The sequence below is a fragment of the Theobroma umbraticum genome, unplaced genomic scaffold, assembly GCF_002168275.2.
Source record: "Theobroma umbraticum cultivar Fairchild unplaced genomic scaffold, ASM216827v3 scaffold_30.0, whole genome shotgun sequence".
NCBI classification, from domain to species: domain Eukaryota; kingdom Viridiplantae; phylum Streptophyta; class Magnoliopsida; order Malvales; family Malvaceae; genus Theobroma; species Theobroma umbraticum.
The window spans coordinates 8449350-8464008 of NW_018397254.1; the positions used below are offsets into that span (position 1 = coordinate 8449350).

At 34.2% G+C, this 14659-nt stretch overlaps 2 protein-coding genes across 5 annotated transcripts in view; one reads left to right on the forward strand and one right to left on the reverse strand.

Annotated features, from left to right (window-relative positions):
• Positions 1-6556: 6556 nt before the first annotated feature.
• Positions 6557-8404, forward strand: LOC110423194 (uncharacterized). The gene is made up of 3 exons (XM_021437354.1): positions 6557-7036; positions 7234-7324; positions 7402-8404. The coding sequence occupies exons 1-3, from the start codon at positions 6569-6571 to the stop codon at positions 7908-7910; spliced, it is 1068 nt and encodes a 355-aa protein (XP_021293029.1). The 5' UTR covers positions 6557-6568; the 3' UTR covers positions 7911-8404.
• Positions 8405-8733: 329 nt separating this feature from the next.
• The window catches only part of PRP40B (pre-mRNA-processing protein 40B), a 13267-nt gene continuing 7341 nt past the window's right edge, over positions 8734-14659 (reverse strand). For all 4 annotated transcript variants that reach the window (XM_021440277.2, XM_021440201.2, XM_089782872.1 and 1 more), the window contains 20 exons: positions 14624-14659; positions 14464-14536; positions 14282-14377; positions 14131-14199; positions 13963-14040; positions 13735-13821; positions 13596-13630; positions 13369-13474; positions 12835-12915; positions 12668-12760; positions 12516-12569; positions 12314-12430; positions 12112-12210; positions 11326-11373; positions 11156-11248; positions 10691-10798; positions 10461-10534; positions 9934-10036; positions 9154-9447; positions 8734-9068 (listed from right to left, as the gene is read on the reverse strand). The exon at positions 14624-14659 is cut by the window's right edge and continues 314 nt beyond it. In XM_021440277.2, the coding sequence (XP_021295952.1) occupies positions 8934-9068; positions 9154-9447; positions 9934-10036; positions 10461-10534; positions 10691-10798; positions 11156-11248; positions 11326-11373; positions 12112-12210; positions 12314-12430; positions 12516-12569; positions 12668-12760; positions 12835-12915; positions 13369-13474; positions 13596-13630; positions 13735-13821; positions 13963-14040; positions 14131-14199; positions 14282-14377; positions 14464-14536; positions 14624-14659 (1879 nt within the window). In that variant the 3' untranslated portion in view covers positions 8734-8933. The remainder of the gene's footprint in view (positions 9069-9153; positions 9448-9933; positions 10037-10460; positions 10535-10690; positions 10799-11155; positions 11249-11325; positions 11374-12111; positions 12211-12313; positions 12431-12515; positions 12570-12667; positions 12761-12834; positions 12916-13368; positions 13475-13595; positions 13631-13734; positions 13822-13962; positions 14041-14130; positions 14200-14281; positions 14378-14463; positions 14537-14623) is intronic.

Consider the following 14659-nt stretch of genomic DNA (forward strand, 5'->3'; position numbering starts at 1 on the left):
GACATGCAATATTCATTAAAAGCTTGAGATGTAAATTCACTAGCATTGTCAAGGCGAATTGTCTTGATTGCATAATCAGAAAAAGGTGCTCGCAAACGAATTATTTGTGCAAGTAATCTTGCAAATGCCAAATTGTAAGTTGATAATAAGCACACATGTGACCATCTTGTTAAGGCATCAATTAAAACCATAAAATATCTGAATGGTCCACATGGTGGATGTATGGGTCCACATATATCACCCTGAATATGTTTCAAAAATGCAAGGGATTCAATCCCAACTTTAACTGGTGATGGCCTTATAATTAATTTATCTTGAGAGTACGCAGCAATGAGAATTCATTAAATTGAAAAATCTTCTGATTTTTCAATAGATAATCACATCAATTTTTAATAATTTTTCGCATCATTATTGATCCGGGATGACCTAACTGATCATGCCAAACATTAAAATTATCAGTAAACTTCTGGTTTACTATAACATAAGTTTCAATCATATTAATTTTTGTGTAGTACATTCCAGAGGACAAAGTGGGTAATTTTTTCAATACACACTTTTTACCTGATGTAATATAAAGGTATTCAGTACCTCTTTCATTCGTTGTCTTGATATGATATCCATTCAAATGAATATCTTTAAAGCTTAATAAGTTTCTTTGAGACTTAGTAGAAAGTAATGCATCTTTTATTATAAACCTTGTTCCTCCAGGTAGTGAAATATTAGCTCTTCCGGAATCTTCAATTAATCTTGTACTACCAGATATTGTATTGACATTAGCTTCTTCCATTGTCAAGTGGAAAAAATATTTCTTATCTTTAAATATAGTGTGCGTTGTAGCACTATCTATTAGACATATATCTTCATCATTGATATTGGGTCTAACCAGATGAATATCCATATTTTCTTCAAGAAAATAAAAATTATATATGGTAAGAAACTTACATAAGAGAACATTAAATATAAACTTTATTATTAAAACACAAAAAAAAAAAATCTTCCTAATAGATATATTAACTTCTTAATAGAATAATACTAAACATGTCAAGTTCCTAATAAAGTTGTACTAAAACACATCAATAAATAATTCAAAAAATTTCATTATTGGGATTCCCATCACCAATCAAATGATCAATTCGTCCTTTAGAGTGGGCAAAAAAATCAACAACATCCAAGTGTGTTATATCAACTTGGCTATCATCTTCAACCAAATTTGTTTCGATGTTTTTTCCTTTATCTTTTAGTGATGCTTGATAAAGTTTAATAAGATGTTTTGGTGTACGACAGGTACGTGACCAATGACCTTTCATACCACATTGATAACAAACATTTTCTATTTTCTTTTTACTTTGTCCACCTTTGTTTTTTTTTGTATCTCTTCACTATCCACTTCTGGTGGGTATTCTTATTATCAGAATAATAATTTGTCTAACCACCACGATTGCGGTAATTATGGTGACTTTTTCCATGTCCACGATTACGACCACGGTCAGAATTTTTAAATGATATCGCATTCACTTCAGGGAATGGAGCATAACCAGTTGGACAAGATTAATGATTTTTCATCAATAGCTCATTATTTTCCTCAGTCACAAAGAGACATGAAATTAGTTTAGAGTATTTTTTAAAACTTTTTTCACGATATTGTTGCTGCGGGAGCACATTTGAGGCGTAAAAAGTAAATAATGTTTTTTCTAACAAATCAGCATTAGTCACCTTTTCTCCACAAAATTTTAGTTTAGAACTGATTCTATATAGTGCTGAGTTATACTCATTTACAGTTTTTAAATCTTGCAATCGCAGATGCATCCAATCATAACGGGCTTTTGACAGAATTACTATTTTCTGGTGGTCATATATTTCCTTTAGGCTTTTTCAAAGATCGACAAGATCTTTTATTGTGAGATACTCAATTTTTAATCCTTCATGAAGATGGTGGTGAAGCAAAATCATTGCTTTTGCCTTATCCTGATTGGATGCTTCATTTTCTTCTTTGATTGTGTCACCAAGACCCATAGCATCTAAATGGATTTCAGCATCTAGAATTCAAGATAGATAATTCTTGCCAGTAATATCAAGAGCCACAAATTCAAGCTTTGTAAGATTTGATATTGTGATAGCTTAAAAGAAGAACGTAAATGTTAGTAGTACACAATATCGTAATTGGCAAGTAAAATAATTAATTGACTGATGAAAAACACTAAATGAAAATTAATTTATTAGAAATTGGTAAAATTTGGGCAAAACAATAAAATGACAATAAAAAAAATTACCTGAAGAAAAATTAAACTTCGACTTTGTGAAGTTTGAGGGTGAGAGATTATAAGATCGTCAAATTTGTGAAGCTTGAGGGTGAAGGTGAGAGATTATAAAATCATCGACTTTGTGAAGCTTAAGGGCGAAGGTGAGAGATTATAGGATCGTCGACTTTGTGAAGCTAGAGCGTGAAGGTGAGGGTGAGAGATTAGAGGATCGTGCTGATAACGTGTTATGAAAAATAATAACTTTATAAGAACAAATAAAATAACTTGAAAGAATATTTAAATAGAAGAAAGAAAGTACTCAAGGGAGAGAAAAAATCTTATTGAAGTATGTGTATACAAATGAACTAAGAGAGCCTATTTATAGGCAAATAACCCTTTTACAAGATGAGGATAACACTTAAAAATTAGATGGATTATATCCTAATCTAATCTGATTAACATCAAATCTAGCTATAAATAACATAAATGGATATTTACAAAATATTCATAATATTTATTATATTTATATATGTATATAATATTAAAAAATTCAAAAGCTTGATAAAACTTGTGAGCCATTCAAGTCCAATATTACAAAACTTTAATTCGACTTGATAAAGAGCAATTGAATTAGAATATTCATCGAGTCCAATTTGAGTAGCTCAAAGTAGATTGCCTCATTCATATTCCTATACATATCAAACATGTGTAATATGATGTGTAAAAGAGTAATTCTGTGGATTTTTCATTTTTTTTAACTTTTTATTTTTATTTTCATTTTCTCTCTTCCTTTCCTTCTCTCTCTTCCATCGGCCAAACATCAGTTGACAATGGTAAAGGGTTGTTTTTGGCCCAACCAACTTTCTGACCACTATTGAAGCTAAATACAGTCCTCTATCTTGACTAATTGGTCCTTAATCGACAATGAAAAGAGAGGGAGAAAAAAAGAGAAAAAAGAGAGATATAAAATTAAAATATTAAAAAACAAAACAAAAAAATTATAATTTAAAATAAATAAATTTTAAATTCTATATTTTTAATAAATATTCTTTACTTTTCTTTTACAATATAAAACTTTCAAATTGAAATAAATAAAAAAAACTTCAAATAAATAGGCAATGTACACACGAGGTAACATGTGTTAGATACATGTCACTTAACGAAAATACTGATAACAAGATTGTTTTTGTTATAATGTTGAAGGTTTAGGAATCAATGAGTTAATTTTTAAATTATGGGGACTAAAATGATATGAGCTCAAAACTCTAGGAACCACGGGTAATTGAGTCAAAATGTACCCAAAGTTCTAGAAAGTGAAATTTTCTCTTCTTTTCTTCTCCACGCTTCGTAGGTCAAGTCAGACGTTACGGTTTGAATTGAACCTATAACCGCTCTTTTCTTCTTACGATATTCTAAAATTTTCTGTCTGATTTGTCTATTTTTATGCTCTAGAATATCTTAGAGGGGGCCAGTTTTACTTTGGTTCAATTAAAATTCGTAACATGCATTGGATTTTTACCTAAGCAAAGCTTGACCACATGGTTTATAAAAAACAAAAAATCATGTGGTAGCTTTAGAAACATGATTTTGTTTAACGTGCTTTGGCATCGTCGACGCCTCGCCATATCATGATTACTATGTAATCAAACATCTGCCGTGCGTAATTATGATTACACATGTGAAGGATGTGGGGATGCTAACTATTTTATAGGGTAAAAGGATACTAGGATTTTAAGAATAGGAGTTGACTCTATTTACATACTAATCATCCATCTTAATCCTTGGTTTAAGTTATAATTTATAACTATAGCAACATCCATTGATTTTGGGATGAAATTAGAATCTCAACAAAAAATGAGACTAAGTTATGTGGTCCTAAAATATTGTTACCTAGTCCCTTTTTTAAAATAATTTTTTAGTTGAATTAAAAACAGTAAAATTAATGATCATATATATCTGCATTCTGAAATATAGACCAACAACCCAAACTCAAAAACTAGCTTAATTATAATACTATATGAAAAATGAAATGTTGTCACAAAATCATGAAAATTACTATATATATTTCTCCTAGACCTTAGCAAATTAAATATGAAGAAAAAGTAACATAATGAGGTGCATCAAATTCAGGGAGCAAAACTTGTAATGCAAAATTATGATGACTTATGCCATGCCAAATGGATGGGTGAGTGGTCCAATTTGGTCAAGGTCATGGTTATGGCAGCAAACCAATGGCAAATGGGGTCCTTCGAGAATGATGAAGGTTCAGCTCATAAGTAACAGTCAATCATGTTCTCCATTTGAATGAGCAAAATTTTCAACATTAGCCTCCTCAAAGCAACAACGAATGGATATATATTAATTATATGTTCCCAACAAAAATAGTAATAAAAATAAAAAGAAGACGTAATGAATTAAATTAAAAAGATTTTGCACATTAATTAAAGGTAGAGTGTGGGTTGGGTGGTGGACGGCTAGCGTTTATAAATAAATGAAAGTATAAAAGAGAAAAGCAAGAATCTAAGCATGACAATTGGTGAAGGGAGAAGGTTGTGCGGTGAGCTTTGGTTGGACATGCCAACTTTACGGGTAAAGTTAGTTCACTATCCAAATCCACTGTTTAACCTTCACGAGTTTCTTCTTTGCAAGGACAACTGTGTGCAGCAGGTCATTGTCATCTCAGAGCAACAAACGAGCCGTTGAAATTACCCTGTTGCATGCCTTGTTTGTTTGTTCATGCAAAGTTGATATTTAAAAGCATTATTGGATGTGTGATCACTATTGTTTTTTCGTTTCATTTTCTTATAATTAATTAAATTAGAAAATGGGGATTCGAACTTGGGAAGTGTCTATGTGTTTAGCCACATAGATAGTTACATTGTAAACTTGTACACATGTATACATGTATAGAATGGAAGATTGAGTCTGGACCTCTCACCTCTGACCTCTCTTTCAAGACTCGGTAAAAGTATGAGTTTCACATATATGGCTCCAATCTCTATGCCACTTGTCGCTTGCTTCCTGTTTTGGCCAACCTGATGATCAACTGGTTCAATGCTCATGGCCACTACTAAGCTTCACCCTCCTAACTATCCCTGCCAAAATGTATTCATATTGTCTGATACCATTCGGAGAGGTTGAGGAACGTCACCAGGGTTCAACATATAACAAGCCAACCAAATAACCAATACAAAAACTAGCCTCTGAACTGATTATACATATACAATCAATAATTAATTAAGTTCAAGATCTGATCAAAACCATCAACACACAGAATTTTTAGCTTAACCTGTTAATTCTTACGTTTTGGCCGAGCAAGTCCTATATATGGAGCTATAGATTGTTTGGAATGGAACAAGAACGATGCTTGGAAAAATGAAAAGGAAAACATATGATAATTGGGTGCGCCGAGAGTGGAGTGAACTCTTAAAGAGTGCACAAAGTCCTGGACGACAGCCACTGCTTGGAAGCATAGCAACTAAGGTAACAATTCAAGAGTATTGCACTTATGAATTTATGATTTATAATAAGTGCAAAACATTCAACACGAGATGTACTAAGACAATCACTTTGTTGAATTTAAATCATACATGTGTTCAATGAACTTCCCTATATTTTCAGGCAGAGGAACGAAGTGCAATGGTGCACGCGGAATCAGCATCCTTGGCAGTTTCCTGCTGCACTGCAATCAGCATTGTCATGGAAACATTGAATTTCATTCCAAAATTTGCCTCCCAGCTCGATGTCCGGCACCTACTTTGCCCAAAGAAACAAGCTACTCTTCTACTTGGACCTACCCACATGATTAGAACCATATTGAAATCAGCCTAAAATATTAAAAAACACACAAGACCTCAGGGTTTGGTTTAGTAAGTACTAATTGGATGTCATCAATCAAATAAGAATATTTCTCAGATTGAGTATTTTAGTCATCATTCACAACTAACAACAACATTGGCTTTCATAAATGTCGAAACAACCAGTTAAATAAATTAAAGAATATTAATGCATGGTATTCTAGTATGCCTCTTAACTATATTCATATGCTTTTAAAATTATACTGGGAAGATTGCCTTTGTTTGAAAATTCCAGTTGTCCCCAGTGGGGGATAAATGATAGCCTTGGCGCCTATATGCTTGCCTTTCACTCTAACAAAAACGAAAGCTTCTTCTTCTATCTTCTCTTTTTCTCTGTTTCCAAAAGTTTCTCCTTTTTCATCCAACACTGACAGACATTTCTTGTCTGTTCCAATCATTAATTTTGCACTCCATCCGTCCACTCCCCTCCCCCTACTTACTCTCTCCTCCGCACTGAATTTTGCAACTTCAATGGCTTCTCGTGCAATTAAGTCAACAACCGCAAAACAGCTCAAGGAGCATCTCCAAGAGCAACAAGAGCCTTTTACTTTGAACATATGCCATTCTGAAAGAGGGTATTTGGTGAAAGGCATGAGCTCTAATGGTCGAAATGGTTGCTGCCAGATCAATTTATTTAAGAACCTGAGCAGACCACGCAGTTACAACTTGAACAAGAAAATGGTTTTAATCTCCACAAGGATCGTCAAGTCGATACTATACAAACTTGTTGCAACTAATGACATCCAGGAGCCTTCTTGTCGCAGTGATAAAGCCCACCAAGATGAATTTCAGACTGCAGAAACAAATGGTTTTACCGAAGTGAAGGGTCTAACTCCATTCGCCGCCTTTCCCAGCTCCGCTCCTGAAGAGGAACCTCTGCCTTCGGAACGTTGCAGAACTTCTCAAGCCTCAAATGTTGGTAATGTGGAACAACAAAAGGTACTGAAACATCTATTTTAGCTTTTTGTCAAAAAAAACTACAGCAATAAGCTCAGCTACTTGCACTGTTAAAACACAAACAGCTAGAGAGACAAACCCCAATGCATGAAAGATATAAGAAGCAACTCGGTCTCTTTTTTCTTGTTTTAAGAAAGTATAAGCTCTTTTTATCTAGCGTCGACTCACATTGCTTGCAGACTCTTACAGATAAAACCTGTCAAAGGAAATGCACTCAAGATAAGCGCCTCAACCTTATGTCAATGTTAAATACATTATCATCCGACAAAGGTTAGCATCTTTTTCTCTTTTTATTTTTTAATCTTTTTTCTTCGAAGGGTTTGACCCTGTGTTTCTCATGGAAACAGTGCATCACATCATAACAAGACAAGAAAGCCTATCAAGTAGGAGTTCCACTCTGACCGAAGATGCCGGAGGAAACTTCATCTTTACAACTTTTCCCTGGAAGTGGCTAGGAAAATCACTAATTGAGAGAGAGAGCCTCATTGGGTTCAAAGAATCAAAGGAGATAATCGAACCTTGCTCTCCTCAGCACCGGGGAAGCAAAGAGCTTGTGAATCAAAGGAAGCCTTTGTCCAACCTCACAGGGGAACGGGAACCCATCCAAAACAATGATACGAAGAATGTCAGAAACAAGTATAACTACATTCACTGGTTCATTGGGGTGGGAAACCTAATCAAAGCAGAGCAAATCTACTCATGCAGGAAATACTCTAGAGACTCAAGTATGGATTTCTCTAACACATTAGAAGAATGGAATTATTCCAGGCAAATGCAGAGGAAGATAGGCTTCGAGTTAGGGGATACTATCATGGATGAGATCGTTGAGGAAATAATTGACTTACTCAGGCAGTAAAATGGATGAGTTACACAAGCGAAACAGCCGCTGTCTATGCCCATTTCCACTTCTTTAAACAGAATCATCATACTGCTACAATGATAAATAGTTATATGTGTACACTCCCCCTTGTAAAGTTAAACCAGACGCCGAAAGGAACACGAAAGAGTACGGAAGTTTACAGGAAAACGGAGAATAATAAACAGATTCACATATCGACAAAACAATCAAAGGGAAGCAAACAGGAGAACAACTGCACAACTTAAAAGCATGAGTTTTTCTCTTTTTTTTTTTTTTTTGGTTTGTTCTTTGGGGGGTGTTGGGTGTTATTAGATAAAGAAATATATCATGCACTATTTGTGTACAGTGAAAATAATACAGATGACATTGATAACCAAGAATTCAAGGAAGATAGAACCAAAACTGAGCTATAAATTTGATGGTTAATGGGCCGATGCTAGCTGTACTTAGCGACTATTCCAGACTTCAGAAGCCTACACCATTTGCTATCATTAATTTGCAAAGAAAAAGGAAGAACTAACAGATAATGCCAAAATCTGTATCCAGTTAGTAAAATTTAGGTTGCATGACAATCCCAATAACACAACCAAGCTTTAAATTTTTGCTTGAAACATCTCATCACTGGATAGCAACCAATTAGTAAAACCTTGAAAGGCTGACACCATTGCTTACTTCCCCGCCTTGCAAACAAAATAAATAAACATACCATTTTATCTTCTAAAAACTGCTAGTTTCTGTCACAACAAACCCTTACCAATCCTTTTAATTATTCCATGGTCATCACTTGAACAAGAAAATTCCAGGTAGTTGATGAAAATAATTATGAAAAAAAAAAGAAAGAGAAATCACTATCTTTTAACTTTTTGTAATCAATAAACAAAGAATAAATTATGATACTGATACAACATTGCCCTATCAAAATATGTAGATAGGTAAAAAAAAACAGGCTACCTACCGTTGCTAAAGTACATTAAACATGCTGACAACTAAATGGAACTAGAATTTTGTAGGATAATATAACTACCGACTTTCCCTCTCACCAAATTCCCCATCTTCAAGTTCCTCGGGATCAACATTTCTACGTGAACCATTCCGATGTTCTCTCTTATGTCTTTTATGCCTGTTTTCACTATCTGATTCAGGGGTAGATGCATGCTGCAGCAGTAATGATCATTAATCAAGTGTTCTAAACACACAGTTGGAACCATTTCAAACAAACAAATGGAAACAAATATCATACCCTTTTCGATTTTTTGCGATCACTACTATGCCTGTGCGAATTCTTAGTCCGCTCTTTTTCACTTTCATTCAAATTATCCACAGAACTTTGATGCCGCTTCCGATGTTTCTTATCATCATCTTTTCCTGATCTTTTATTTTCATTGTCATTCTGAATTTCAGCCACATCAACATGTCCTTCCAAAGGTCCCTCCCTCAAGTGTTCCTCTTTTTCTCTTTCATGCCCTCTCTCTTTTTCCCTTCCATGCTTTGCCTTCCTTCTCTCTCTATCCTCTCTCTCCTTTTCCTTCTTTGCCTGCAAAAAAAAAAAAGAAAAAATAAATCAACTTCACATCCACATTTCTAAGAAAAGAATGTCATTATATACTCTTTTTTACACACTTCCAAACAGCATTGATCAGAGATGGGACAGTCACCTAATCAAAGTCCAGACACTTTACACAGGTTAAGGAAGCACCCTCCAAAAAAAAGGCATATTAGATTTGGGGCAACAAGAATATAGTAAATGATTTATGCAGTTTGCTAAGAATTTTCTGGTGACACATCACCAAAGAAGTTCATCTGCAAAAATATTTGTGCACATATAGTTACTTTAAAGAGAGACACTACCCTTGAGCACATGCAAAGAATAGACTAATGACAAATCAGAGATTTATGGCTAATTGAAATTCAAAAGAAAACTAAAGCACCGACTTAAGCTTATTTCACAATAAGAAAATGAATGCTCATATTTTAAGTGCAGAAATGGTATGCATTTATATAAGTGAAATTGATCTAATACCTTGTCTTCCTTCCGTCTTCGTTCCTTCTCTTTTGCCTCTTCTTTCAACTCTGTTATGTATTCCTCAAATATCCCCTTGCAGAAGCCTTCATCCCCAATGGAACTACACAAGCATTCAACAAATAAGTTTCATGTAAGCAATATTTGCTGAAAAATATATACAATGGTATCAGGAAACTAGGAAGTTAGATGCACAATTTCAGGTAAAGATACTTGGTTATTATTTCTTCAAAGTCAGTCTTCAATTTTCATAGAAATCACATCAGAACAACCATAAAAAAGAAGCATAGACAGACAAAGAACAAAAGTCACAACTATCAGTGGTCCATATCAGTATATCTAGGAGCACAAATAACTCTAAGCCTTCCCAATTAATGAAAACTTCGTCAACATTAAGAAAAGGAATCTTCTAGAAAATACTAGGAAAAATGATTTGATATTATGAACAATTATTAGTTATCAAAAATATTGCAGTATAATAAATGTATAACCTAAAACTATCAAAATCCAATCAAACCAGCAAGTACCTGAACTCCTGACTACTTTCAAAAAGATATTTGCAATCCTCCCATGTTGAAGATGAAGTAATTTTTTCATCTTCCTGCAACAGGTTCATCAATCAGATAGATTGAAAAAAAAATTCCAAACTACTCAACTATCCTACAAAAATGCTAAGATCAAATAGATGGAATAAAAAAAAAGGTTTCCAAACTATTTAACTATTGAATAAAAATTTTATGGAAATAGCCTGCCTCACCTTTATAGAACGTAATAAATCAAAAAAGTCATCAGTGAGATGTTTACGTTTCTTAGCTTCTTTCTCCTCCTTCTCCCTGACCCTTTGACGCAACTCCTCAAAAACTAGCTGCAAAGATGGATATCATATATTCAATTAAATACTTAGCTAGTTGTCTCACACCTTAAAATCAATTGATGTCACATAACAATTAAACATCTCAATGCCATATTTTGGACAATAAATCTCCGCACCATATCCTATTTTCACACCCTGGGCAGTTATATCTCTGTGCTGTCAATTCCAAGCAACTGGAATGTCAGATACTTGGACACAAACTCACCCGAACTGCACCCAAGTCTGAGCAACATATATATTCATTAACAATAAAAATTTTTTGCAGCAGCCCAAAATTCCAACCGCATGCCCTAGCAAACCACTCTGGCATTCCAAAGAAAACGAGAACTGTTAAAAACATGTATATACCTTCAAATTAACATCTGATATAGGTGGAGAGCTAATATCCTCTGCAATGGCAACCTTCAAGTCTTCAAGTGTCCAAGTTGATGCCAAAGAAATCTAAAAACTTACCAGATATTAGATACAAAAAATATTAAAGGCATTTAAGGAAAAAACACTGGATTCCATTGCCATACCTTTCTCAACTTCACTGCATCCTTAACTCGAGCTTTATCATCATGATACTGTAAATTAAAAAAAAGTAGGCAAGTTATTATGAGCACTATCCATTTGCTCAATGAAAGTAACCATGATTACCAAAATAGCTACAGAAACAATTGTTAGGTACTAGGTACAGTTTCTTTCAAAAATACCCATCCCTGCATGTCTTATTGTCTTAACATGAACAGTACTGAACCTAAGCACAGAATCCACATTCCATGCACCGAACAAAAAGAGATAAAAATGTATAAACCAAGTGACTAGTTAGCAACATGGTTATTTCTGACCAGTTAGATGTTTGCTGTTTTTAGTGATTTTTATGAGCTTCAACTGTACTTTGAGATTTATAGTATCTTAAGAACCCTTAAGTGGAATTTTGAACAAAGAAATTAGGGCCATAATTTCTGAGAATATTTTTAAATTGTTTACTATGCAACCAAAATACTTCCTGAAATTGAATTCAGACCTCTCTTGGGTCAAATTCTGCTCAAGAATACCACATACAAACATGGCATTAATGATACCCGGTTAAAGAAATTAAAATAGTAAGCAAAGAAAACAAGAGAATACTCAATCTTGTAATAGACATGAATTTTTATTGAGATTGAATGTAAAATAACATATACATATAAACACCAACGCATACAAACCCAGGATCTTCAGTCCAGGAAAGACCAAAGAAAGCCAATGATTGACTACCTATTTTAGTAACTTCCGGGTAAAATTGAGCAATAAACCTGAATAGAAAGATAAAGATTTACCTGTTTCTGAAGCTCCTCGGCTACATCTTCAAACAAATCTTTTGGAGTTGAACCTGAGGTGTTGGATGCAACTGCCATAAAGGGAGGTGATTCTTTAACCTGAAAACAAAATCCATTAGAGATATCAGAAAGCAAGATAAAAAATGAAATAGCTAGCTTGTGCACTTTTCTCCCCATGACCAAAACAAACTTCCTTGCTAACCATCATGCAATAATCACGCCAGTGAGTTTTCGCAGTAAGAGTGCCTGCAGCAACATGTCCTTCCATCAACTTGCGGAACTCATCACGATTTTTACGCTCTGCCTTTCTCAGTTCTTCCTATTTTGATAAAAGATTCAGATCAGACCATAATCCCAAAATCCAGATACCAATCAAAATGGGTAAAGTATATAATTGAGGTCACCTTCTGTATCTTCCTCTGCTCCTCTTCTTCCTTCTCTAAATCCCGTATATATTCCTATAAAACCCTCTTAAAATTAGACACAAAATGCACATAGAAATTGCCAATACAGTACAAATCACAAATCCTATTGAAAGTCAAACGAAGAATGCTACCTGAAATATTTCCAAGCGGTCGATTTTTTCAAGGCGTGAGCACCTTTCGTCAGTCTCCAAGCGGTCTTGAAGTTTACGCCACTGGCTATTTGCCTGCAAAGTAATAGTAATACCGTAAAGCTCAATATAAACCACAAATGCAAAATTTGAAATTTGCTAAAAGGTACCTTAATGAAGTCACAGGATTCCAAAAATTGCCTGTACTCCATTATATTCCGCTTGCGCTGCTCCTGTGCCTTCATTCGTTCCTGGCCAATAAACAAATTCAAGAAAATGAAAATCATGGATATGCTACAAAATCGAAATCTTTAAACCATGGTCTCTGGAACTAGTGCAACACTTAATTCCTATGAGATTTTGACTTAGCATATACAATAAGGACATTTTATCAAATAAGCTCACAATATCTGAATACAAATAAAGACAGTTTTGGCATTATATTTCGTAGACATACAGAATTTATAGATGATAATGCACTTATAAAGGTTGACAGAACAATAAAAATTTGATATTTGGCTTCCAGATGGAAGAAGACAAACAAACTTGTGATGCATGTGAACACAAATATTCAAGCATATTTGTGTATATATAACGTAGTTGTTTTGTCACTGATATGTGAAAAGAAGGTGGTGAGGGGCATGTATGCATATGTTCTACAAATACAGCAGCTGAAATGGATGAGTTGAGGGGCCAAAATATACCTTTTGCCTGAGTTCATCGATGTAATTCTCAAAAATATCTTTTCTATCTTTCTCCCGTTCAACAGCTTTATACCGTTCATCATCTTCAAATATAGCAACTGCTTTGCTGAATGATAGTGCAAAGACTCAATTAGTAAACACCACTTACAATGCAATGTCCATGATATAGTATAAGATCTAAACCAGAACAACTGTCAATGCTATGTAGGGAAAAAGAGAACGCATACCTCCATCTTGTGGATGATGTCAGCTCCGAGCACTCCTGTACAAGGTCCACAATAATCACCAGAGTAATAAAAACATTAAATCTAGTGAATTGAGATTATAGAATCTCTACTCTCTAGAGCAGTTAATAACTTAACTTACTTCTAGCATTTTTTTATATTCTTCTCGAGCCTTTTTCTGTTTAATGCGCCTTTCCTCAGCCTCTTGTTTTTTCTTTTGACCCAAAAACTAAAAAAAAAAAAGGGAAAAAAATTATGATAACAATAAATAATCATCATGAAACATCGTGAACAACACAAATTGTCACTTAACACAACGTGCATGCTGAATATGGGTTCAAATAAAAGAGAAAACAGAGCAAGGATCTACCTCATTAAAAGCTTGTTTCCGCTCTCCAAGTGTTCTCAGTGCACCATATCTTTTGTCATTAATTATTACTCTCATGGCCTACCATAATCAATAACAATATCAGATTATCTTCAGAAATGTGAGAAATACATTCAAGTAAGACATAATTCAAACTACCTATCGAATTACCTGATCCCATGACCAGTCAGAACCAACATTTGCAGACTCCAATAGCACTTTAAATGCATTTTTAGCCTCCTAAAAGGGAAAATAATTTTGCAAAATTAGGCACTGCACAAATTAACATTAACAGTGGGATATGGAAAATCCTGGTACATACTTGCTTGCTGGCATAAGTCAAAAGATCTTGATCAATTGCTTTCTCTTCCAATGCATTGTTAATTTTCTCACTCACTACCACATCTTTTACAGTTTCCTGTGAAACAGTAAATCACTTATCATCTTGCCAGTTAAGCATATACAGAAGTTATTGCAAGAAAGATAAATAAATCCATCGCATACATCTGCATTCTGTGCTGAAAATCCTTCAGCAGTACTATGCATATCCATAGAAGAAACTTTGCCGATATTATTCCTACATAATGAAAGATCAGAAATGTATTCAAAGAAGGCAAACCAAAGCTACAATAAGATCACTCAAAACCAGGTACGAAAACAATACATTGGTTCTGTAGCGGCATTAACCACTGTAATAGAA